The 27,585-nt window shown below is 39.1% G+C and overlaps 1 protein-coding gene across 1 annotated transcript; it reads right to left on the bottom strand.

Annotated features, from left to right (window-relative positions):
- Positions 1-572: 572 nt before the first annotated feature.
- On the bottom strand, positions 573-26,504 carry Gtpbp4 (GTP binding protein 4). The gene is made up of 17 exons (XM_005320336.5): positions 26,367-26,504; positions 23,838-24,008; positions 20,435-20,538; positions 20,215-20,351; positions 18,859-18,959; positions 17,488-17,580; positions 16,385-16,576; positions 15,889-15,954; positions 13,488-13,577; positions 12,235-12,345; positions 10,430-10,507; positions 9,992-10,043; positions 9,285-9,385; positions 7,621-7,818; positions 5,026-5,091; positions 2,441-2,584; positions 573-1,401 (listed from the first exon to the last, which is right to left on the bottom strand). Exons 1-17 carry the CDS (start codon positions 26,502-26,504, stop codon positions 1,249-1,251), a joined length of 1,995 nt encoding a protein of 664 aa, XP_005320393.2. The 3' UTR covers positions 573-1,248.
- Positions 26,505-27,585: the final 1,081 nt, after the last annotated feature.

Here is a 27,585-nt window from a genome sequence, read left to right as displayed (position 1 = left end):
CAGAACATAGATGTCACTTGAATCTGATTATTTCTTAATATAACCTTTCCTAGCAGTCATTATTATGCTCCCAACATATAATACAACAATATAAACATAAATATGCAGAAAAATCTGAATTATATTACAAAAAAAAAAAGAAAACATAGAAGATACACAGGGGTACTTGAAAGGGTACTAGGAGTCATGACTTGCTGAGCCAGGCAGTATCTATTCCTTAACCGCATACAAAGTTAGTAGTAATGATAGTGTTTTGTAGCCAAAATGTGGTATTTTCCCTTTAATATTCTAGCATGCTTGTTACATTTTACAGTTTAGAGGGTTTTGAGCTTACACATACCTCTCTATTTTCCCCATTTAATATTAAGTGAAAATAGGGTCTAAAGAGGTAGCTTGGTGATGATATGGTGGCATTTTTGTTATTTTCTTGAACATGTCACACTGGATTGCTATAACCTTAGGCACTTTACTCCTCAAAATGTATTTTTGCTTTAAAAACAGAAAAGGTCATACCTTTTTTCCTTTGACCAAATCTATAGGGACTTGTAATAAATAGCAAAGAAAATCAAAACTATTTTCTTCTGAAGGTTTATTCTGGATAAAATAGTTGAAGAAAAATTACAATGATATATTGTACAAAAAGACTAGAAAATAAGAGAGAATTTTAAACATAGAGTTCTAACACACTCATAAGTGGATATGCCTCCTATCCTGCAGGGGAGGGCTGGTAGCCTCTGTCTTCGCCCAACAAGTAGAGTGCTTCTTCACAAAAAGGGCTCTTCAGGTGTGATGATCCAAATCTCCCTCTTGCAAAAGTGTTTTCTCCATCAAAACAACCAAGTAACACCAATACTTCTACTTCTGCAAATCTTCCCTAATAGTTTGTTGAAAGTCCGTTATCTATTAAGTCAGCTACAAGGGATGGCTTTATCAAGTTTTTACTTTATTAGGCCATACTTTGTTTCTTTGTGATTTTGTTGTTGAAAACTTGACATCTGAAGCTTATATGGTGACTCTGAAGCAAACACTCCGTTAAATGCAGAAACACATCTATTCAAAATTATAGTATCATGAAGTGATTAAAATTTCCCACACCTATATATGGTTATCCAGTTTTCAGGAAAGAAAGAAGAACTTTAGTTACTTCCACTGTCTTTTCAGTTACTAGATCATGATTCTAATTTCATGAAACCAAACCAAGAATTAAACAGTAACACTCTAGGCAAACCATGTCAACTGAAAAGGATGCTATCTCCTGTCCTTTTTACCAGCTTTCCTCTTTCCAGAGAGTAAGTGCTTGGGCTTCATATCAAACACATGTCTATCTGCCTCCCCTTTCTTCCCCAAGCGATTCATCTTCTTCTGAGCATTCTTCATCATAGTCTTGGCTTTCTTCACCATCTATAGAGATGAAGACAAAAAAGTTAACTAATCAAACCCAAATAAGTCTCCACCAGGTGCTAAAAGAAGAAACAGGTTTTCTCTATAAAGAGATCCTAATAAGTCTCATCCACTCAGGTTCACCACAGTATCTGTAGCAACTCAATAAATACTTATGAAAACCACATCTAGTATCAGTTTTGTACCTGGAAGAACTGGGGCACAAGGTATATCTGTTCTAAGTCCTTATAAACAACACTGAAAATGGGGCTCAGGATTCATATCTGACTGACAAGGGGGCTATGCCAATATTAACACCCAAATCTTCAGATGGAAACAGCACGATGGAATGAAAAATTCAGGCTTCCCTAATGTAAACTGCTTACCAGTATACATATAGACTTTCTCCTGTATCTGAATTCTCAAGATATGAAACAAACACTTTTGTGTTTTTCAAAAAGACATTTCATCAAAGAGATTGTGGACATTCAATGTGCCTTTGTCAAGAAACTAGAAATGATGATAGTGACCCAAGTTATCAATTTGAACAGAAAACATTTCCATAATAAAATGAAAAGAAACGGATCATTTCATGATCATCCAAAACAGTTCCCTCCAGGTTGGTTCCTCATGTGGGCTTGTTGGGATTGAGGCCCCTGATGCTAATTTCCTAGCACTGCTCTGAGTAACTGGGACCTAAGCTCGGACTGCTGGTATATTATGAGATCATGCTTCTGAAGGAAAGGAAAAGGAAAAGGAAAGGGAAGGAGGCGAAAGGGAAAGAAAAGGAAAGAATTAAAGAATGGTCCACTAAGGGTGACTGCCAGGGGCATCCAATTGTTTGTTCCATGGCTTAAGCTCATCTATAAAGGTTGTCAATAAACTAAGGAATGGAGTGCACAGCTAAATTCCTGCCTGTAACTCCTGCTCCTCCAAATAACTGTTGGTGTTTTCCCTGAGCCCTCAAGTAACAAATACTCTTATTTTTTTTTTTTTTTTTTTTTTTACTATTACATATGAGGCTCTCATTTTCTCATTATTACATATCATCGAGACTAACCTTGACATCCCGAAGACCAGAAACATCACGTGGAGGTCGAGAGCAGCTCCTACTCCGGGCTACAGAAGAGGGAGGAACAGATTCTTCCCGCTTTCTCTTCCTAGTAACACTCCGAGATTTTCTTGCCTGGACTGCATAGTGGGCCTGAAATGCACAGAAAACAAACTTTGGTGCTCTAGATCCCAGCCTTGCTTTCAGGGCCAGTGATAATCAAAATTAGTCTAACAAAAGGAATGGACAGTAAGGAGTTTTAAGCTAAAGATCTTTTAAGATATACATAATTAATTTCACATAATTACTGGTGAAATATTCTTAATATAAGCTGCTTGATGCTACAAAGCTGATTTTATTTCCATTTAAAAAGTTAACTCAGAACCTCCCCTTCAAAACTGAACCTCAGATTTAGCAACACAAGGGATTATTTCATACATTAAAAAATTACCTCTCTCTTACCCCATCACTCTGGGGTTATCCATCTGAAACAAACTGACAACCAACACACGAAATGTTCAACCCTGAGGTTCAAGCAAAGGCATGTAGTCTGCCTAAGAGGATGTGTTCTGCAGTCAGACCTTACTCAAGTCACGGCTCTGCCTCATGCTGGGCATGGGACTTTAGACAAGTCCCTTAACCTTGTTCACCCACAATTACCTGGTCTATAAGGTAAGTATAGTGAAACTACCTGGAAAGGCATGTAAGCATTAAGCCTGGCACTGAAGAAGCAACCAAATGTCAGAAGCTATAGACAAATATTAGAAATATTCTCCAAGCAAGCACATGTGAAGCTAATAGCACTCACACACTGGTTTTTGAATCTAAATTATCCTACTACTTTTGGAAAAATGGAACTCAATGTTCTCTTTTTAGTTTGGTAATTCCACTTCTTGGAATCTTTTTTGAGAAAACAATCTAGGAACATGAAAAGGATCTTTTATATGAAGATGTATAAGCTCCAGCATAATTCATCACAGAAAAAAAAAATCAGAATTATTAACAGATATATAAGATGCTTTCTAGTCTTTGAGATCCCAGGAAGATAAATTCTGAGGTGACAACAAATGAATTTTTGAACTCAAAATAATCCAAAAGAGCTAAAATAAAAATACATTGTTACTCAACTTAAAATGTGAGAAACTGACTCTAAAATTGTGTGTGTGGGGGGATATACCACAGTGAGACGTAGAATATGTGGATTGCAATCAAAAATATATATTTTAAAAAGAAAGACTGAAAAACCCTACACTGAAGCCTACTTTATGGGGCTGGGATTCAGTGTCTGATGCACTGAGTTCGATTCCCAGCACCACATTAAAAAAAAAAAAAAAGTAAACAAAATAAAGGTATATTAGAAAAAATAGAAAACCTACTTTATTTTTGTATGATATAACTACTAGGTAAGGACTGTTTTTCTTTTTAGTTTAATATTTTCCAAATTTCCCAACAACATGAAAAAGGTAGATAAGCAAAAGCATTCGGTTCATCTGACTTACCTGATGTTAATTAAAACTGAATTTTATGTAACAAACAGGCAAACCTTACCCATCCTCAAGGATGAGTTTTAATTAAGGACAAGGGAACATGTGAGATCTTAAATTCTACTTGAATTATCAGCGGTAAGAGCCGAGTTCTGAGAATGTCATCTTTCTGTACCATGAACAATGAAATAAGTCCCAAAGAATTCCCCAAGAGGGAACTGGAACAGTGTGGCTATCTCTTTAATTGCTAATCCATCACCTCAAACCAGACCCTACAGCAATAAATCTGCTCACCAGAAACACAGAATGTTCTTATTTCTTCTCCCTGTAATTCTAGCATCAACTTTGTGTTTCACAAGTTTCCAAGATCTTGGTTTTCTTTATTTAAACAAAGTTGAAGCTAGCCCCATGAATACAGTCACATGCAACATAACAACACTTTAGTCAATGATGGATCACATAAAAGAGTGGTCCCACAAATTATAATGGAAGCCAGGTGTGGTGGCACATGCCTATAATCCAGGGAGCTGTGAGGTTAAGGCAGGAGGATTGCAATTTTGAGGGCAGCCTCAGTAGGTAAGTGAGCCCCTAAGCAACTTAGTGAGACTGTCAAAAGAATGGGGATGTTGCTTAGTGATAACACAGTTGCCACAATGTCAGTCCACTACATGTTACTTAGATTTGTGGTCATGCTGGTGTAAACAACCTATTATGCTGCCAGTCACATAAGTGTAGCACATACAATTATATACAGTACATAACACTTGAAAATAATAAAAGACATGTTACTGGCTTCATATTTTACTAATTTTATCATTTTTTTAGAGGGCACTCCTACTTATTAAAAAAAATTTGCTGTGGAATGGCATGCTGCTATGCTGGCAGCAACCTCACACAGTTCATGTGTACTGCATATCTTTATCGCATCATTTTCTCTTGTGCTTGACTTAATTTTGTTCACTGGCCCTAGAAGCAACATGCTACAACCTCTATGTATAGACATACACACTGATGCACTGCTGACCAATCACATAATGACGGATTTATTGGAACTCATCCAAGTGATTAAGCAGGGCAAGAGTACACATAAAATCATCTCTGCACACTTACATTGTCTTTATCATCCATGTCAACACCAAGACTACGCATCTCATTTTCCAAAACTGTCCGCTGAACCTGTTAAAAAAAAAAAAAGTTTTTAAGTAAAACTGGTCTGATGAAATGTTTAATTAAAAAAAAAAAATCAAAGGAAAACACACATCTACTACTATGGTACACATTACTGGTTCTTAATTCCTACACTCCTTGTTATTCCTAAACAACTAGAACAGTAAGATGAAGCAGCTATAGAGCAACAGAGGTGAAGGACAGTCTTTGCTATAACCAGGGTATTTCAGGTCGCAGGAAGCAAACTGTCTGATCTTTTGCCCTCCTTTCTCTGGTTCCTTTTTCCTCTGAAGGAAGCTATTCCTCTTTCTCAAGGCAGGTCAAACTAAAAATAAACTCCAGTCTTCCCCTGCCTTTCTGTCTTGAAGTTGGTCATCAAGAAATCATGTACCTCAGCCAGGTGTGGTAGCACATACCTATAATCCCAGTGGTTTAGGAGGCTGAGGCAGGAGGATTGGAGTTCAAAACCAACCTCAGCAACTTAGTGAGGCCCTATGCAACTCAACAAGACCCTGTCTCTAAATAAAATATAAATAAGGTCTGAGGAAGTGGCTCAAGAGCATGCCTGAGTTCAACCCCCAGTTCCAAACAAAATTTAAAAAAAGAAAAAAGAAAAATTATCTACCTCATTTGAAAGATGATCATAAAGATCCCTGGAAAGAAGGAATGCTACAACACAAGACCAAGAAGAATCTAAAAAATAGCCTTGCTGGGCTTCCCTGTTTAGTCTACCCCATGAAAATCCAGAAGGCCAGGGTTTGAAAACCTTCTAGAAGGTTGAACATGTGGAAGCCTGCAGTAGTGTGGACAAGAACCCATTCAAGTGCAGGGGAGGATGGTACAGCCCACAACAAAGAGACTCCTGTGCTTGGGACATTTCCAGATCTCATCCTACTTGTCTCTTCATCTGTGTCCTTTAAAATGTACTTTATAATAAGTAGGTCAATGTGTGTACTTGGTAAGTGTAGTGTTTTCCTGAGTTCAGTGACGCACATTGCAAATTAACCAAAGACAGAATCTTGGGAACCCCAATTTACAGCTGCCAAGTCAAAAGTTGCAGAGGCCTGGACTTGAACTAGTGTCTGAAGCAGGGGCAATCCATGAGACTGAGTCTTCAACCTATGGATTTTGATGCTATCTCCAAGTAGACAGTATCAGAAGTGACTTCAATTAGAGCATGCCCCACTGCTATATGCTGCAGAATTGACTGCTTGCTTGTTGACTGAATGGAACCTCTCCCTCCCCGCCCCCCCCCACATATTCTGGAAATCACATAAGTGATCTATGTTGTGGTTGTACAATCGGATAAGACAAACTGAGCTTGTTTTTTCTCTATATCTACAGATCATACCTTTTACAATGACCTGTAATACATTTCTGTTAGAAGGTGTATTTTTTACTCAGGATTACTTGCATGTTTTTGGACACTTCAATTAAATCCCATGAAAAATAACATTTACTGAGCTATTTCTCTGTTAAGATATAAGGCATACTATCCTTTCATTCTTCATAAAAACCCAGGGGAGGGCTGGGGTTGTAGCTCAGCGGCAGAGTGCTCGCCTTGCACGTGCAAGACCCTGGTTTCGATCCTCAGCACCACATAAAAATAAACAAATGAAATAAAGGTGTTGTGTACAACTGCAACTAAAACATAAAATTTATTTAACAACAACAACAAACCCAGGGGATAAGAGAAGGACTGTCATGGTATAGATGAGATAGTGAAGTGGATGGTAATACACACTGAGACAGATTCAGTATGCCAACATCTTTCCTCCCAGAGATCAATGAGTACCACCAGGAAAAATTAAAATATCCTAGTTATGTCAAGAACCATTCATTTATCACATTTTAAAGCATGAATATCTTCTGAGAAGTTTTTATAATGTCAAATTGTTTTTCTTCCTCTCCTATTATATTTTAGCTGCCTGCCAGTTGTCTTCTTTCTGTGGGAGTTGTTGCTCCCTTACCTCACTTCCTATGGTCCAGGAGGGTGATTATAGAACCCTGCCATGGCCGTAATGCTTGGGTGTGCCCACGGCCTGGGAGGCCAGAGGCAGAGCTGAGAAATGGGAAGGATTTTGACATTGCCTGACCCATTCATGTCTAAAGTACAACTCTGCCCATCCTAACCAGTTACAGGAGCCAGAAATCACCTTTTGAGTTTAAGTAAGATTTGAGTTAGGTTTCTGTAAGTTGTAAAAGGTAATAAGAGTCCTTACAAATACAGAAAATTAAAAAAAAAAAAAAAAAGTTAATTGATGGCTTTAAAACTGTAAGTTACAATTTTAATTTGGTACAACTACTACAAAATGATTGTATTTACAATTGTGCTGAATTTAAAAATGAAAGGGCACAGTAATCAAAATATAATAGATCAAGACAAACCGCCTTGCAAGTCAATATACACCAACACATCAAAGTAGGTATAATTTTATAGTCACAAATGAGTTGAAACCTTGTCTTTAGTAATGACTTACACAAGAATCCAACACACAAAATATAGGTTGTCCCTTTTAGGAATGACACAAAACTTGCCTTCTTAGCAGTTCGAGGCATCCTGGGTCCCTGTGTATCCTTTTCCTTTGATTGTAGGATTTTCAGCTTCTTTTTTTCTCTAATTTGTTTTGCTAGCTGTCTGATTTCCATCATTTCCTCATCTTCACTTTCAGATTCACTATCATACTCTCCCGCAGCTGTTCTTAGCTCTTCTTCTTTTTCTAACTCTTCCAATTTCTTCAAAAATAGAGTAGTCACAATTAAACAAAATCAACAACAAAAAACTCCTAAGTAGGTGTGGTAATATGATCCAGTCACAATTGAGCCCTGATCATGTCCATAACTTATCTCACAGAAAATAGGTTCTGTGAACAAAACGGACACTACATGGACACTCAGGGTTCACATCCAGCACCATTCTATGCCACTGCCCTTTCTCCAAAAGACAACTTCAAGTCTAAAAATGTGCAGAGACCACTTCCCTCATTCCCCAACATTCCCAGCAGAGACAGGTAATAAACTTGTACAATATCCAATTTATCCATTCTCATATCATTCTAAATATAATCTATGAAGTTGTTAAGAAAAAATAAAAATTTAAAAAATACATGCATGTGTATTTTACTCTAACAAACTAATCTGAACAGAAGCTTAACAGGGGAAAAGGAAAGAGGCTGGGAAAGGATGGGACAGGCCAGATTGGCCAACCTGTCTTGGAAACTGGAAATGACACAAGAGAAGATGAACACACAAGACACAGAGGGAAAACTTAAGGGCATCACATGATTGCTCATATATGGGAATGAGAACACAGCATGGAAAGGGGAAGAGGCTGGAAAAACAGGGAGATAATGGAAGAGGAAGAAAGGATGAAAATTAGATGATAGAAGATAAGGGTAACAAGTAAGTGAACAGTAGGAATGGAGTGAAGGAGGCTGACATTCAGGTTCATTCTTTGGGCACTTTAACCAGCTCAACTTCCATAGTGGAAATGAGTCTGAGATGGAGGACGTGAAGAGCTTACAGAAAATGAAACAGAAAAAATAAATGAAAAAAGGAATTGAGTAGTAGAAAAATACAGAAAGCGAAGATTTTATAAAGTATTTTTCCCAAAGAGTCTGAGAAAAATAAGATATGAACTAAAGGAAGACAAAAGGATAAACAAAGCTTTTGTTTTTCAAAAAGACAGGAGCAAAACTCTAAAGAACCACAGATCAAAAAGAGGCTGAGCATTCTCCATAGTTAAATCAGAGTCTCTCTCAGATTAGAAGGATAGCTAAGACAGGGACAGAAAACAGGAGATCAGAAGAGTTCACTTCATGGAATTGCAATTTTCTTGATAATGTGACGCCTCCTGCTGGACAGAAAGAAATATAGGCAGGAGAAATACAGCCCCAAAGCCTGACAGAATGCAGGTCAGTAACAGGATTCACAGTACTGCACCAATATTAGCCAGACTGACGGCCCATTACAGCACAGGGAGAAGAGCTCAGGACGTCTCCAGGACCAGGGAGGGAAGAGGAGGCAATGCCATCAGGGATGGAGGGGTGGTGATGCCTTAGAGAGAAAGGACGGGTGGTGAAGGGCAGGGGCAGAGTGATATACATAAAGAGAACGAAAAGAACAAAAATCAGCAAAATGTGCTTATATCTTCCAACAGTCACACTAAAAAGGAAATATCAATAATTTTAAAAGTGACAGACCTTCATGATGGCAGGATCAATATAATCAGCTACATTATGGCCTTCCCAGATCTCTGGTATCTTATCATATTTTTCAGATGAATTCATTAAATCCCAGTATTCTAAAGTTAAAAAAAAAAAAAAAAGTTAAGTTTATGGTAGTTTCTAATATCTTAAAGTACATTATGCCCCAAACAAGTTATTACTTATACCAAGTCTCATCACTTCATAAATATAACAGAACATTTGTTGAATACTGTGTAAGTCACTACTAACAAGATCAACTCTGACTGGGCTGCAGATGTGGCTCAAGCAGTAGCGCACTTGCCTGGCATGCATGGGGTGCTGGGTTTAATCCTCAGCACCGCGTAAAAAAAAATAAAATAAAGATGTTGTGTCCACCGAAAACTAAAACATAAATATTTAAAAAAAAAATTCTCTCTCTTTAAAAAAAAAAAAAAAAAAAAAAGATCAACCCTGACCAACAATTGTTCAAGCTAGAAAAATACTGTCTCATCTGAAAACAGAATATGACCTGGAAAGAAGAAATCTCAGAGCCCTCTAAGTATATAATTTAGTTTTCAATAAATTAAATTGAAAAATAAAAAGGAAAAAAAAACCTGACAAATATGCTTGGAGACTTCTACTCTTTTAAGTCTTGTCTTTTTTTCCTCAAATACCTCATATATAATCAGCATTTAAAGTAACTATTACATTCTAGTCCTTACTTTGAAGATCCAAAATATAATCATCTCCCATTTCCAGCTCAAGATCCCGTTCCTGCAATGGAAAAAAAAATTTACCCAGTAAGCCCAAAATCACCTTGTTGCAATATCCTCTACATCTTTCAGTACCTCTGGGGTTCAACTTCTATTTCAGGTAGGAAAGCTACAGCTGGACACTATGATGATTACATGTCTTATATAGTTTGTTTGCTGCAATCTACCATCAACTAAAGAGCTGCAAGAGAGCAGAGATTTTTTGTTCAAAATTCACTGCTGTGTCCTGGAATCTAATAGGGTGGGGACCTGGGTTTGCTCAGCTTGTGTCCCATTCTCCAAGCCTCCTTCAAGACTTTAATATTCCACATGTTCAAGGCCATAAGCCTGTCACTGTGCATATTCTGCTCCCTCTCCATAAAACTAGCCCGAGTTATAGCAACATACCCTTTTCTTCTTGGGCTCCCCAATTTCCATTCTCCTCTTGCGTGCCACTACTCCTTCTGGGATGAAAGGGGGCCTCTCCTGAGAAGACATTATTGAAAATATTTATGTGAAGCATCTTGCTGAATGAGAAAGAAACCTTAAAAAAAGAAAAACAAGCAGCAAATTCTCTCTCTAGAGAAACTATAAAAACCATACACATATCAATTCAAATAAACCATAAAGGTAGAGAAGGAGGAGGGTAAGCACTAGGGAGTAATATTGGCCAAATTATATTGTTACATTGTGTGCATGTACTAAAAGGTAACAACAAATCCCACCATTATGTACAACTATGATGTATCAATTAAAAATTTGGAGAAAAAAACATTCGGGGGGTGGGGCATGGGTTTCAAGGTCAGTTTGAGCAAGGAGGCCAGGACGATTCCACAAACTGGTCCTAATGTTTATTTAGGGAAAAAAAAAATCAAAGTTATTAAGAAAAATTATGTAAGAAAGTAAAGCAGAAGAAATAACAAATGAATTAATGAATAAGAAACTTAACGCATAAATCCAAGTATGTGTTATGAATTCAACAGAAAAATATAAATAATCAGTTCTGAGATAAATGACTATTAACTGAAAACAGAGCTAGGTAGGTAAGTAGTACTTGCATCCGACTTGGAACAAAAAAATCCAAGACAGTGAAGAAATGTAGCCAAAAAAGAGGTGAATTAAACAAACAAACATACATGGGAATATGAAAGAAAATGAGTTTTTTAGATGGCAGGCCTTCCTATGTATGACAGAAAATGCAGCAGCCATAAAGGAAACATTATATGTTAATAGTTGAAAAACATGTAATTCCCTGAGGTTAAAAAACAAAAACACCAGAACATGAAAAGTGTGTAACAGAGAGGGAAAAAATATTCATAGAACTTATGAGAAGAATTGGATTTTTTAAAAAAATCACCATGAAGATGATTACAAATCAACCTGAAGATGATAACCTGATGCAGTCAATAATGAAAACAAACAAAAAGAAAAAAAGCTCAACTGCATTCATCATTGAAGAAACATTTAACAATAAGAAAACCATCTTTATATTCTTAAGATGACCAATTAATACCCAACATGATATCCCAACTGTTAGTGCGATATAAACTAGACAAGCATTTTTGATGGTAGCATTTTTCAATTCCACACCTTGAAATTAATAGATTTCCAAAACACTCTAATTCCATGTATAAAGGTTTATGCAGTGTTTATAGTGGCAAGAAAGTAAAAATTTAAAAAGAAAACATGTCCATCTGCTTAAAAAAAATTTTTTTTTTTTAAATCCTCTATCAAAAACGTTCCTGAGCCAGGCGCAGTGGCACACACCTGTAACCCCAGTGGTTCAGGAGGCTGACCCAGGAGGATCAAGAGTTCAAAGCCAGCCTCAGCAAAAGCAAGGCACAAAGCAACTCAGTGAGTCTCTGTCTCTAAATAAAATACAAAATATGGCTGAGGATGTGACTCAGTGGTCGAGTGCCCCTGAGTTCACTCCCTGGTACCAAAACAAACAAAACCACATTCCTAGAAGGAAAAACAAGACTGATAAGTTAAAAGTAACTGCATCTGAGAAGCTGGTTTTACATGGCACTTTACTTTCTTTGCCTCCCCAATTCTTTACCATGTATACGAGTAACTTTATTATGAATGAGAAACAAGCTTAATTATGAAGTCCATTTGTGCTTGTGTGTAACTAGATCAACCACCTTGGGGAAAGGCTGTGGCCAGCACCAACATCACAATATCTCAAAGGTTCCCTCAAAAGGCCACCTTACCTTATCATCTCTCTTGTTAGGCACAGCTAAATGCAACCTGTTCAGCACATCATTCACTTTGTTTCCTTTCATTTTTGTTTCCACTCGGTGTGCCAAAAGCCTGTCACAAGCCTAACAAGGTATGAAAACAAAGCAGAGTCATAAAGACATAGGAGCCCTATGCCTTACACTGAAGGAAAAAAATCAAGAATCAAACTCCCATTCACTGATAGATTAGATAGATTAGATTGGAACTTCTAAGCATTTTCTCTCAATAGTTAACTATGCTGGTGCAGGTCACGCTCTCTACAAAGAAGAGGGCCAACCTGAGCCAGAATCCTGAAGAAGCCCTCCCATGTCCCATACAAGGCCCCACTTCCACCATGAGCAATCTTGCCCAGGACTCAACCAACATGAATAACTAATCCATTCCAAGTAAAATATAACATGCTAATATAGAAAATAAGATAGCATGTGAAACTGAACAGAAGACTGCCTCTCCCAAGATGTTCTTGCTTTTAAGACTACTTCTTTCATTCTATGGTTAAAAATATTCTATAAAGGACTTTTTACTATGGCCACAGAGGAAGGTCAAAAGATAAAGCAGCCATTTTAATACGTCCTACAGTGAGAACTGTAAAGTACATGACCTTCCATATACAGATTCCACATCTACCAATTCAACCAACTATAAAGCAAAAGCATGTGAAGAAAAACTTGCTCTCAACTAAACATGTACAGACTGGTTTTTCTTCATCATTATTTTCTAATATAATATAGCAACTACTTACATATCATTTATAATATACTAGGTATTGTAAGTAATCTAAAAATAATTCAAAGTACATGGGTGGATGTACTCAGGTGATATGAAAATACCATACCACTTTATATTGAGGGGCAACCGTTCTCTCTTCAAATCCCATCATTCACCTGAATGGGGAACAGCATGAGTGTTCTGTGTCCATATGGATGATCCATCTTATAATATACCACTCCTCAGTGTTAATAACTCCTTAAAAAATCGTTCCCCATCCAATGACTTTTCATGTGTCACAAACACACATACGTACATACACACGCACACATATATATTTCTAGTTGTAGCTGGACACAATACCTTTATTTTATTTATTTTTATGTGGTTCTGAGGTTCAAACCCAGCACCTCGCACATGCTCTACCACTGAACCACAATCCCAGCCCCCCACTGACTTTTCTAAAACAAAAGATGGGCAATAAAAAGATTGATACCTGACTTACTCAAGTACTGACCTCTGTTTTAACTTTAATAACACCTTCCTCAGTCAGGGTACTGGTCTCTATTACAGGGAATCCTTCGGCTTGCAAGTCTACAAATATTTTCTGTGAACACAAAGGAAAAATGAGACATGCAATATTAATTTTCAGTTCCCTAAGGAACTAACTGTATTGTCATGCAAATGAGGGTCTTAAATGCTAACTGCTCAATGTCTATGATGTAATTTTACCCACAAAGAACAAGCATCTAAAAATGTACATTTTTGTCTAGGATTAATAACCATGGAAAATTATGGCTGAATTTTGGTGAAAATTTGTTATGATGGTGATAGTTTAGAATTATTTCTTTAGAAAAGTTCTTGTCACTTTGCTAATATAATAAGTACTGGCATTTTTTCATTTTCTATTTTTCGATAGAGCCTTGCTAAATTACTCAAGCTGGCCTTCAATTTGTGATCTTCCTGCAGTTTCCCAAGTAGCTAGGATTACAGATAGGCACAATAGCACCCAGCTCAATGGTATTTCTTTCTTTTTTAAAAAATCTGCTTCCACAGCCCAAAGGAATTCCTTAGGAAAAAAAAATGTTTACAAATACATTCTTACAGAATCATTAAGACTCTATAAGAAGGGGCTTGATTTGCACACCCTCCAGCAAATGCCACATTTACATCTGAGTACATAACCACAGTTCAGAGGCAAAAGACACACACATGACAGTGAAGCTGCTCAAGAACCGGTCTACTTCCATTAGTACAGCAACTGAGGCTGTGGTTTCAGAGAAAACAAGGGTTTGAGCACCAATTCTGCCACTTGGCAACTTATGACCATAAAAAGGCTGGTCACTGAGCCTACCTATGCATGTGATAGTTGTCATATGTGTAACTATTATGTAACAACATCAATGTAAAATAATGTTCGCTTAACCAAACAGCAATATTGTAACAGTGCCTGTTATGCATTTGCTTCCTGATTTCATGAAAACTTCTCAACAATCAATGATGTGGCATTACTTCCATTTAATAGATAAGCAAACTCCAAAATGTCATCCCACTTCTCTACCACACAGCTGGTAAGTAACTGGATATTACCTTCTCTGGACAAGCTGGGGATTGTAAAGATGACCTGACTTCCCCACCACAGTTGACAAGTAGCCAATAGTCCCAGGCATTACTTCTACTCCAGGAAGAGTGACCTCATTTTTTTTTCCCCTCGCACAGCTGGTTAAGTAGTAAAGCTGGGGCCTGAGGTTGTCTAACCCGAAGTCTAAGCATTTGACCACAAAATACTTCTTAAACCTTTCTGATGTTACCTACTGCCCCCCAACTCTTCTTCTCCTCCAATGCCTTTAAGACTGAAAAACTAAAATCACCTAGTAGACATAAAAGTTCTTTCAAAGACAAATAATTCTCTGACATCAGTATTCATATAATTAATAAATAATTTAAAGAATTCACTGCTGTCCTGAGAAAACCAGCATGGCTATTTAAGAAAAGCTAATCCTTATCAACTATAAGACATCCAAGTAGAAGAAGACATTGAACGGGAAACAACACTCATCTGACCTCAGGACCTTTTTCTTCAATTTGGGTCAATGAAGCATACTCCACAGGACGTGGCCAGACAGCATTTCTCACTCATGTGCAGTGGCTCTCACAACTCTAGTGCATTCCAGTCACCTGGAAGGCCTGCTGGACTCAGATTGCTGCCATACCCTAGGCTTTCTGACTCAGTAGCCAGGTATACCCAGGAATCTACATTTCTGACAAGTTAGCAGGCAGAAGTGATAACAGTGCTGCTGCTCCAAGGACCAGTGTGAAAACCACTATAGTAGTACATGTCTCTCAAAGCATTTGTTCATCCAAAAAGCTGCCTATTAAAAAGAGCTACAGAGTCAAATTTATTTGAAAAATCACACTTCGTTACATTGCGTGCCTCCTGGAGAATATGTTAGCAGACACTCACAATTCCGGAAAGCCCCACTTTATAAGAGCTTAGAGATTCTTGTTGTCCTACACTTAATCACTTGTTTCTGAAACTCATTTCACCCCAGAATCCCTTCTATCAACACCTATGTATATACATCCTAATAAGAACTTTATTCTGGAAATGCTGCCCTGGTATACCTGATATTCTGAGGCCTGGAAGAGATAAACACACCTCCACACCTTACTTCTTATAAGCCACCAATTCAAAAGAATAATCCTTTCCAAAGTAACGACATTTTTCAAAGGTTCAATGTATCAACCCATCAAACACACAGATGGTTCCATAGAACCTGTGTTTTAGGTTTTCCTAATGGTTATGCTACTGACTACAGAGGATAGTATCTGGCCTATTAAGGCTAAATTCCTTCAAAACTTAGGCTGATAAGAGAACTCAGAATAGTGAATAAAAGTGATTAATTAAGGTGATTTACCTGATCATCTTCAGAAAGTTCAGCTATTCGTTTCACATCACATTTGTTTGCTACAATTATAAGAGGCTAGAAAGCAAAAAACAAAAACAAACAAAAAATTATCTCTTTCATATTGAGGAATACTATAGTTCCCCATCTGTAAAATATTAAAATGGAAAATTTTAGAAATAAACAATTCATAATTTTATACTGTATCCCATTCTGAATAGTACAATGAAATATTATACCACCCAGCTCCATCCCACCCAGGATGTAAATCATCCCTTTGACCAGTGTCTTCATTCTGTGTATGCTACCAACCAGTCAGTAACTTTTTGTAATCTCAGTTATCAGATCAACTATTGTGGCATCATGGTGCTTTTGTTCAAATAGCACACACTGTTCAGTACTATCTGTGATCTTAGGCACTGCGGGGGGTGGGGGGAGGGCAACTTGTAATACATTCCCCACAGATAAGGCAGAAGTACTGTGTAAATTAAAATGTGATTGTAAATACCTTATTGATAAAGAGAGGTCTGATATTCTGGAAAAGTTCTAATTGCTCTTTCAGCCCGTGTCCACACTGTTCAGACAAGTCCATCACATACAGAACCGCAGCTCGAAGGTGCGCCAGGGCCGTGATAGCCTGCATTTCGATGGTGTTCCGATCCTCCAAAGGATGATCCAAAATCCCTGGAGTATCTACAACCTAATAACCAGACTTCATTACTCCTACATACACTTACTCATAAACTTCTTGTCCAGTACAACCCAGAAGTTGTTTTCACATACCTAAACTAGACCTAACAAAACAAGTAAATGATGACCTAAAGCAATAAGAAAAAAACACATTCTTAACACATTAAAACAAAAGAAGTGGGGGAGACCTTGCAGAGCTAAAGAGCTAACCAAATACCTTGAGAGAAACTATTCCTTTTCATTAATGACCATAATGTAAAAACTGGAATAACTAGCAAACTCTCCCAGGTTGTAAGAATTATTTTGTTATTTATAAAGTCAAATTCATTTGTGAAAATAAATTGTTTCATGTTTTTAAATAGCTGATGCCATTTCTAGTGGCAGAGTTAGGTATGATACAAAGAGAATTTCATTTCATTGGCAACAATCACTAATGAAATGAAGCCGGGTTTAATGGTGCACACCATTAAATCCCAGCAGCTCAGAAGACTAAGGCAGGAGGACCCCAAGTTCAAAGCCAGCCTCAGCAACTCAGTGAGACCCTGTCTCTAAATAAAATACAAAAAGGTTTGGGGATGTGGCTCAGTGGGTTAGGCATCCCTGGGTTCAATCCCTGGTACCAAATAATAATAATGAAATAAAATCACTAATGCAGAAACACACACTGGCAGCTGGTTGCCTCCTCTGAATTATATATAAAATATGAACTGTCCTAATACATCCCCATTTTTCATGATGTCAGAAAAGTATATCTTTCCTAATCCTCAGAATCCTCCCTACAGGACAGTGCTCATACAGGAGATAAATAAATAAGTGCACTATGGAATACAGACAAACACTGTAGTTCTTTAGGAACATCAACCCAAAACATTAATCCAAAAACGAAAAGGTCTATTGTATATGTACAGATAAGACACTTACCTGCCAACGCAGATACTTATAATCCATGTGCCCAACAAACAGAGACTTGGTGGTAAATGCATAGGGCTGAACATCCACATCTGCTCTCGTCACCTTGAAAAAAAATAATGAAAACTTCCACAATCACAAAGTTCCATAACTCATTTCTTCTCAAATAATGTAAGCACAATACCTATACATTATTAAGACTGATTTTTAGTAGGGAAAAACCCAGAAAAACTTCACATGATTAAACTGCATAGGTCAAGAGCTATTAACTTTGGTAAATGCACTGATTCTTCATCCCTCACACCACTGGACCTGTCTCAGGAGGCAAAGAAGGCCCAGCCTAGGAGGAAAATACCTCCTCTCATTCTCCCACTACCTGTACCACCCAAGAGTGCTCTCTGTTGACAGAAACTCTCTATGCCTGCACTTTCCAAATGGGGCCCCACCAGCAGTGTGGTACTAATGGTATTAATATATGGTGCCTGTGACTGAGAAACTGAATTTTTCATTTTAAATAGTTTATACAATTTAAAAGAGCCAGATGTAGCTAGCAGATGCCACACTAGCCCCCAGAGTCCTGGCTGGTCATAGAAAGGTTCAGCGCATGCTGACAAGCATTTGACACTTCAATCAAGATCATGGAGAGCTTTGCTTGTTATCATGCCAGGGTAACTTGTCAAAATAAAACCACTGATCTGCTTCAGAGCAAAAAATTATTCTTGGTACCATGTAAGCCCTAATATTTTAGCAATTTTTTTTTGATACCTCAACAGTTGCTAGTTTTAAACTAACATTTTAAATGCTGTTTCCATTCCTTTTAGCTTCCTCAAGATCAGCTAAATTGTTCTGAAGTACCAAATTACTCAATTACTTAAATATTACACTTGGATCTTAATAAATTCACTCAGGTTGAGACACTCAACAACTGACCACTACAATGGACTTCATAGTTTATATAAAAGATGACACTGATTGTCAAAGTGACAAACCACCAACAGAGTAGCTGCAGACCAGGAGAGTCCAGCTCAGTGTCACCTGCCACAGATAGTCTTCTGGCACAACCATTCCCAGGATAAGCTGATAAAACACTCAAATTTCTAAAATTCCTCAGAAATTGTGAGGCACATACAAGAACTTAAAATAATGTTTTGTTTTGTTATAATAGCAATATAAGTATAGGTTCAGACAACAAATTAAACTTCCCTGAGGGGAACCTGGTTTCAGGACCTCCTGAAGACTAGGGTAGTGTTCACTAAAGCACTAACAGGTCACCCAGAAACATTACCATGAGCATCCTAAATTCCACCAAATGAGAATACAGTATCACTTCGTCCTAGTATAGTCAAATAATCTGCTTTATAATAAAAAAAAAAAAACACCTACCTTATTAATGAAGCTGGATTTCCCAACATTTGGGTACCCACACAAAAGCAGAGTCCTTGTATTTGGGTCAATGGTTGGCAAGCGGGATAAATGCTGACGCACTATGAAAAGTTTAAATTGAAAGATTAAGAGACCCAAAATTTAAGATTTCCTTGAAATATTCTTTTCAATTTAGCTACACTACAAGCTCATAGTTACATTAATCTCACTCAACTTTTATTACCCAAACGTGATGGAGAAAATATAAGTAAATGAACAAAAGGAAAAATTGCAGAGTAAAAGCATATATGTGCATATACAATAGTATTTCCCAAATGTAGATGAATCAAAAATTTCTAGGCCTACCAACCTACTATTTTGATTCAATAAGTCAAAGGTGAGGAGGCCAAAAACACAATTGGAGAAGCGTCCAGATGATTTTTGTTAAGTGAGGTTACTGGGACAGCAGCATGTTTGGAAGCACACACACTGTAACCTCCTGGCTATCCCATGAACTATTTCCATTTAATTGCCTCATCTGCAACACCACACACTTGAGTGGCACCCATTGGGGTATCCTGCAGAGCCAAAAGTCATGTAGGAAAAAATTTTCAAAGTACTCAAGTATCATAAAACTGGTCAAAAATGATATAGAAAATGCAATGGAAAGGAGAACAAAACCAAACAAGTCAAAATGACTGTAGTGTAAAAATACATGTATGGGAGGTAGTAAGTTACTCTTTCGACAAAATTTTTCCAAAATTCAGAAACTGTTCTGTTAAATAAAAGCATTTTTAAAGATAAAACTGTCAATAATAAACAAAACTGTTACTTTTCTTTCATATATTCTTCAGTATTTTCCCAAGATTCATGCCTATGTCTTACCTATTCAGTATTAAAAACATGTATTTTTGTTTAATAGTAATTATAGTTTGTAGACATTATAATTACTATGCACTTTTTCAATAATAACTAGCCTACTAGAATTTCTTATAGATTATGCTAAAAAAAATCATTTGATCCCATCATCTCTAAAACAAACACCTTAAGAATAAGTCCTCAACAAGTATCAATCACCTCAACAAAACACATTAAAAAACATTTGTGGACTGAGGCTGAAGCTCAGTGGTAACACACTTGCCTGGCATGTGCTGCACTGGGTTCAATTTTCAGCACCATATATAAATAAATAAAATAAAGGTCTATTAACAACTTAAAGGGGGGGAGGGGCTGGGGTTGTGGCTCAGCAATAGAGGGCTCGCAAGGCCCTGGGCTCAATCCTCAGCACCACATAAAAATAAATAAAATAAAGGTATTGTGTCCAACCACAACTAAAAAATAAACATTTTAAAAACTGTGCTCATGTAAAACAAGTACCTTGTTCCAGATATTCCAAACTTTGCCTCTGCCGCTTGATAATGGTGCACATTCGCCCAAGGGCAGCACGCTTCAGCTGCTTACAGCGGTAGAGAGAATCGCCGTACTTCATAAGCCGTACATAATCTTTAGCAACACTTTAAAAATAAAAAATATGTAAGCCTGTTTCTAACACTTTTGACAATAACTTAAAAGACACTATTTTAAGAAAATACCTTACTTGTCCACTAAATTTTTGGCAATATTAATCTGTCCTAGAGCCAACTTGTAATGATCTTTGTCATACAGAATATTCATCAAATCAGCATAAAATGGATGGATATCCTAAAACAAACAAACAAAAAAGACCAGTTGTGTTGGTTCAATAGTTTCACATCCTTACATTTAAACAACATGTGAAGAATAATTTCCTTTTCCTCTCTATTTAAACCCAAAGCTTCTCTCCAGACCCCTCTCCTAGCCAATGACCCTTTCAATTTAGTCTTCTAAGAGCAGAAGAAGCTGGACATGGTGATGTGTGCCTGTACTCCCAGATACTTGGAGGGTTGAGGCAGGAAGATTATAAGTTTAAAGCCAACTTAGTGAGACCCTATCTCAAAAAAGGCTGAGGATATATAGCTCAGTGGTAGAGTGTTCACCTAGCATGTGTGAGGAGATAGCGGAGTGTTCCATTCCCAGTGCCAAGAAGGGGGAAAAAATGGAAGCAGAAGCAATCAGAAGAGAGGCAGCATCATCTACACCCTAACCTTCCTTCTAGCCAAGGACAGCCCTCCCCATATGCACCAGATCCTACCCTCTCCTGCTACTCAGGAACTTAAGCTCCAGAAATTCTTCCCTCCACCTGACTATTTACTGGTCAGGTGTGCTGCTAGCTGCCAAATCTTTATTTTTTTTTGGGGGGGGGGGGTGGAGGGTGTGCAGGGATTGAATGCAAGGGCACTTGACCCTGAGCCATATTCCCAGTCCTATTTTGTATTTTAAATAGAGGCAGGGTCTCACTGAGTTGCTTAGCACCTCGCTTTTGGTGAGGCTGGTTTTGAACTCAACAACCTCCTATCTCAGCCTCCTGAGCAGCTAGGACCATATCTTTTTAAAAAACTAAAAATTCCTCAATCCCACAATCCTTCTGCCTCTTGCTCCATTTTGTTGTTCCCTTCTTGGCAAATGCCGGAATGGGGTGCTCAGAAAGCACCCTTGGGTTCAACTCATGAGGCTGAGGCAAGAGGATACCAAGGTCGAGGCTTAGTGACACCCTATCTCAAAATTAAAAAATATAAAAGGACTAGGGATGTACCTCAGTGGTAAAGCGCCTCTGAGTTCAATCCCCAGTACGTACATATAAATAAATAAATTTGTTTCTATATGGCTTTGGCATTTCTACTCAGATATCTCACACACATCTCAAGATAGCATGTACAGACTGGACCTCTTAGTCTTCCTCAGTATGCTGAACAGCAAGACTTGTCATCCAAGGTGGAGAACCCTGAAGTCTTCCCATTTCTTTCTCTCAACCCTGTATCTAATCTATGAGCATATCCTTTTAGTTCTGCCTCTGAAAAATCCTGAAGCTAATCACTTCTCAACACCTTTCCACTATCCCAATTATCTAAGTTGCCATGATTTTTAAATCACACATCCTAATCACTGCACTGACCACCTAATGGTCCCTGATCCCCCTACAGGCTAGGTATCCCCAAAACCCTCCAAATTCTTTTTTAAGGATAGAATTCGAAGACCCACTCACACTGCCAGGCCCCTCCCTTTCCTGTTCCAGTTCTCCCTCACAAACCCTATCCCACCCCCCGGGGTCTCCTCCACTTCACAGCCTTTGCATTTGTTGTTTCTTGGCCTACAGGGCTCGCTCACTTCTGGTGACTGCTCCACCTCCCTGCAGACACTTCTTACTCCCCTGACCTGGCTACATTTCTTTTATCTGACATACTATGTACCTTTGGTTTACCACTCTTTCACCCACTGAAATGAAGACAGGACTTTATTACTGCTGTATTCCTAGTGCTCAGAACTGTACCTGACACAGTAAGTGTCCAATGAGTGACTATTGTCAATTATCTGAGAACAATTTCAGAGTAGAGAGTTAGACTGTTACTAGGTAGCAGTAATACAATGTTCATGTAGTTGAACTCTTCCATCTCTAATGTATAAAAAAAAGTGAAGAGGAAGAAAAGACAAGAACTGTTACAAAGAATCAAATGAATGTGATGGTAATTACATTAAAATAAAAATAAATTGTTTGCTAAATCAGGTGCTTCTTAATATCAAGTTAGTTTAGAATAATCTTTTTTTTTTTTTTTTTGGATACTGGGCATTGAACCCAGGGACACTTAACCACTGAGCCACATTCCCAATTTTATTTAGAGACAGGGTCTCACTGAGTTGCTTTTAGGGCCTCGTAAGTTGCCTCAGCCTCCCAGACCGCTGGGATTACAGGCAAGTGCCACTATGCCTGGTAATAATCTCATTTTTTTTCTTCAAATTTTTTGTAGTTGTAGATGGACAGCATGCCTTTATTTTATTTGTTTTTATGTGGTGCTGAGGATCGAACCCATGCCTCACATGTGCTAGGCAAGCACTCTGCCTGCTGAGCTACAGCCCCAGCCTCAATAATATCATTCTTAATCTCTTTTTTCATCCTTGGGTAATCTCCAGTACTTGACCTCCCCCAGTAAATCATTCAATATCCACTGAGCACCTGTGTCAAGTTCTAGAGAGAGAAAGTAAGTGCCTATCTTTTACAGAAATTTTTTACTTTGTATTTTAAACACTTTTGTATATTTAGAAAATGTCATTATCATTTTTTAAATATGAAAGAAAAAAATTTCACATAAACCCATCTTTTGTCTCTGTCTCACCTATATTCCAGGACCACTTTGCAGCAATGACCAATTTAGGCTTTAAGACTATTCTGATACCTAGATCCTTCACAACCTCAAATAACCTTGCAACTCTTGTGATTCTACACAGTCATTCACAAATTTTGCTATTAGGTTCTGTCAAGCAGTTTCTACTCATATTTCTATAGCTAAGTATAGAAATATACTTAGTAAACTGCAGTATGCTGAGGAGTAAGGCAATCACTCAGCTTCTTTAGCTTAATGCAGGAATCACAACTCCCTCTGCCATCTCTTCTTGATAGTGAAGAAAATTATCAGTGCTGAACTGACCATCATCCGCTGATAAAGTAACAAGATCACAGTGGTGGACCTCAGCCCATTGACCTTCATCGGGCCAAGAGGAAAAAGCCCCAGCCAGTGGGAGGAGACAAAGCCCAGACATGCCAGTGTGTCCTAGTGAGCCCTTCAGAGAATCCTGAGCTTTAGAGTTTATAACCACAGCTTTCATCTAGTTTGGGTTGGTCCCTGCAAGCCTATAGGTTTCAAAGAAAGTCAGGGAAGATAGCTTTGGGCCTCACTGGATGGAATCTGGTTGAGGAAAAACACTAAAAATAAAAAACAAAACAAAAAACAGATCCTATTCCCAGCTTTAATGCTAGCATATCAATTTTTGTTTCTTTTTCTGTCAAATGACTATATCAAACTGGCTAAATGGTGATTCTCTGAAGGCCCACATTTATATGACCATACACAACTCCTAGAATCACTTACATCCAATTTGGGAAAATCTGTTACAATCTGTGAGAGTCTGTCATGGTAATTCTGCTGAGTAAATTTGACTTTTCTCATATAAAAATGTCTAATGCGATGAATTTGGTAATGTTTATGAATCACTGTTGGAGTCTTTCGTTGAGTCTTCGATAATGTCAGGTCGATAAAGTCCTGCAATCAAAGAAAATAAAGACACAATTCAACATCTACCTTTCATCCACTTGTTCGAAATCTTCTTAAAACACTAATACCTAACTGTACTACATATTTTAAATTACAAGTATTTTTTCTAACCTAAATTTTTAATATACAACTTTGTTCATCCGTATGGTTCCTGGCCCTTAAGGAACACTGAATAACTGCTGAAATAAATTTTGCCCCATACCTAAAAATATTTGAAACTACAGTCAGACAATTAAAACATAAATCTGAAAAACAAAGAAAAAAAATCTTACAATTTCCATATGCATAGCTTTGACTTTTAAAAGGACCTAAAATAGTGGGTAAATTAAACCTACTGTTTGTAATTTCCCATAAGCACGTAAGTGACCATTAGAGGATATAAAAAAATGTTTGCAATGCATCCCCCAGTGCAACTAGCTTCTGCTTCTCTTTAATAAGGAATCTATCGCCCTACTTCTTCAACCATATACACAGCCATAAAAAAAACTACTTGATTTCTCCTCAACACTTTCATTAATTCAACAACACGGATCATTTTTTATCCTGGAATGACAGAAATACTTAAGTGCTGAAGATAAAATAATGAACAAGACATTGATCCTTCCTTCTAGCAACTCAGGATCCAGTGACAGAGAAAACAAACAGTGATCGCAATACAGTCTTTCAATTTTATGAAAGGCACGAATGTTCACATCTTTTGTTACTACACATGGGATCTCTATTCTCCCCAAAAGAACCCATAAAGGGTTAGTTCAAAAGGCACTAACTACCTGAAGTTTCCCAACTCTCCGATTGTATGTGTTCAGTACATATGCATTTTTTTAGCAAAGTATTTTCTATCTTCAGCTGGTTAATCCAGATGTGGAACCCACAGATATCCAAGAAGCCAACTGTATATACTATATACAACTGTATATACTATATTTCTTTATTATAACAATTCTGTTATTTCTAGTGTGGTTGTAAGTGCTTCTTTTACACCTCTAGATAACTTCCACAATGATATCTTATGTATTTTGTACCCACAATCCCTGGCACAAACATCACTCACTCAATAGATACTACAATGAACTGTGTCCCCATACTTTTCTACTGTGATTCCTTTTTCACTTCCAATCACCAAAGGAAAATTGCTGTCATCTTTTAGACATAAGCAAATTTATCTGTTCTCTATAAATACAGATATCACTCAAGACAATAGAAGATAGAAATTGTATTAATATATTTTAAAGGTCTCTATGAGTCTTTATATGAACAAAGTTCATATTATCCGAAGAGCTGTATTTCAGATAAAACTCTGCAAATTACTTAAACAAACTTGACAGATGGATGAGAAAATATCATAAGAGCCAAAAAATACAAACAAAACATGACTCCTACAAACGATTTTTTTTCCAGATAGTACAATCTAGAGAGAGCTGTACCAGAATGATTATAGGGAAGAGGTAAAAATTTACTAATTCGGGCTGGGGTTGTGGCTCAGTGGTACAGTGCTTGCTCAGCGCGTGTGAGGCACTGGGTTCGACCCTCAGCAACACATAAAAATAAAGTCATCCTGTCCATCTACAAAAAAAAACTTTTTAATGACTACTAATATTATGCTAGGAACGAAAAATACTAGCTTTTGGAGAAGCTTTTCAAGGCAATCTCATTCCACCTTTGGCGCTTGAATAAAAGGAAGAACACTGTCTATATTCACAGTGCACCACGTTCAACGAGAGCAACTCATCTCTGCATTGGCTCAGTGCAGTGCCCCGCGGATTGCCCGACAAACACGTGTTTCCTGATAAGGGCTTTCGCCATCACAACCCACACCGCAGGTCCACGGAAAAACCTGACTGAACATTCTCAATATTCAACCCTTTGGGGGCTGCCTCTTGCTACTCCCGAATAACGCTATAGAAACGTTTACCCTGCTGCGACTGAAACAACTGCGTTTCCCAAGTCCGACGGGAGGAGAAAGATCTAAAACTAAGAAGTCGTAAACCATGACAGCAATGAACCACGGCCTCCTGCGCGGGAGGCCCACGACTGGGGCGTCTCCTCACCGCTCGCCACCACCCACCCCCTGGGCAGTCCCTCCGCGATCACCTGCTCTCGCAGGGACCCTGGTCTCCGGGGAACCCCTGGCCTGGGGGCGGAGGGCTCGGACTCAGGCAGTGAGGCTGCTGTCTGGGGGTCCCTGAAGGCCAGAGGACGAGGCCTTCCTGGAAGCGAGGCCCAACACCGGGGGACGAGAGGGGACAACACGCCCCTCTCCCGGCCCCAAGGCTACAGACTTGGCCCTCCGCACAACCTATCCAAGGAAAAGGGCAAGAGATGGGGAGCCTCTCCCTCGGCGCCTACCTTGGCTGACGGCACCACCGTAATCTTCTTGAAGTTGTAGTGCGCCATGCTGGCGGCGGGTTGCACGAGGAGACTCCGCCAGATGGACCGGACTTCCGCTGTCAAGGGTGGGCGGGACTTCTGCCACTGGCTGCGCATTGCATTTCCGCCGCCGGCTCGGTAGTAGCGTCACTTCCGGAGTCTCTGCCGGGTGCCGCCCGCGTCCCCCACGGCACGCTCGCATCTCACAGCACCCCCTCGCGGCCCGGAGGTACGCCGCCGAGGGATGGGCGCCAGTTGAACTGGGGCGGCGGGGGACAGCACCGTCGGGTTTGAGGGGTCAGGAAAGTTAGCTCCTTGCTTGGTAAGGAGGGCCTCAACCTGAGCCCCGCTTTGGGTGCCGTCGGGGCTGCCTGACTCAGTGGTGGGAAGCGGCGGCGCGTGGTGTCCTGCTGTCAGCGCGTGCTGCCCGGCCAGGTGCGCTGCAGAGGCCCTGCCCAGGCCCGGGCCAGGGGCGCCAAGTACCTAACCAGTACCCGGGGCCCGCCGGGGAATGGGCGCCTGCGGCCGACTGGCCCGCCGGCCTTCTTCCTGCCCTCTCCCTGCCGGTCCAGCTCGGCCACCTGTTTTCATCCGAGTCCTGGCGTGTTACGTCTACTCCCGGTGGAGACAGAACCGTCCACGTTCTCTGACCCATCTGTTAGTGGCCTTTTCTTGGGCATCTATTTCCCTTCTTTGCATCTCCTTCAAAGACTCCTCTATTCCTCTGCTTGTGTTATGCTGCTCTCCTCTAAGGTCTAAAGCCCTTGCTGACCACCGTCCGACTGCCTCCCGCTAACGGTGGGTACTCCTCCAGCTCGTCCTCCACCCTGAGCTCTTCCTCTCCAGAATCTCTTTTTCTGAGCGGTTACCTTCTCGGATAGCCTCCACGCGGATGTCTCCAGGAAACGATTTTTCCAGCCTGATTCTGTCACAATTGCAGACTAATGTGTTCAATCAGTTGTGAAATTCCTACTTTTATGATTCCAAATATGTCAAAGTCAGCATATCTGAAAATCAAAACTCACCACTATATGCTTTTTATAAATAAACCCACTGTGCTGTTAGAGAGGGCAGCCCACAGGCCGACTCCCACTGAGACTACGCGAGATTGGGCACAGAGCCAGGAGCTGGGCAGACCAAGGAACACCGGATAGTGGATAAGGCATGCAGGGGCAAAGCTGAGGTCAGGAAATGGAAA

The sequence above is a fragment of the Ictidomys tridecemlineatus genome, chromosome 10 (genome assembly GCF_052094955.1).
Source record: "Ictidomys tridecemlineatus isolate mIctTri1 chromosome 10, mIctTri1.hap1, whole genome shotgun sequence".
In the NCBI taxonomy this organism is placed as follows: Eukaryota; Metazoa; Chordata; class Mammalia; order Rodentia; family Sciuridae; genus Ictidomys; species Ictidomys tridecemlineatus.
The sequence above is the reverse complement of the archived record's forward strand: the minus strand, read 5'-3'. Positions and strand labels throughout refer to the sequence as shown.

Coding starts and splice junctions, on each gene's coding strand:
- Gtpbp4 (XM_005320336.5), bottom strand. CDS start 26,504: ATGCGCAGCCAGTGGCAGAAGTCCCGCCCACCCTTGACAGCGGAAGTC. Junction 13,578..15,888: donor AACTTTCTGAAGATGATCAG/GTAAATCACCTT, acceptor TTGTGTTCACAG/AAAATATTTGTAGACTTGCA. Junction 7,819..9,284: donor TTGATCCTGCCATCATGAAG/GTCTGTCACTTT, acceptor CTATTTTTGAAG/AAATTGGAAGAGTTAGAAAA.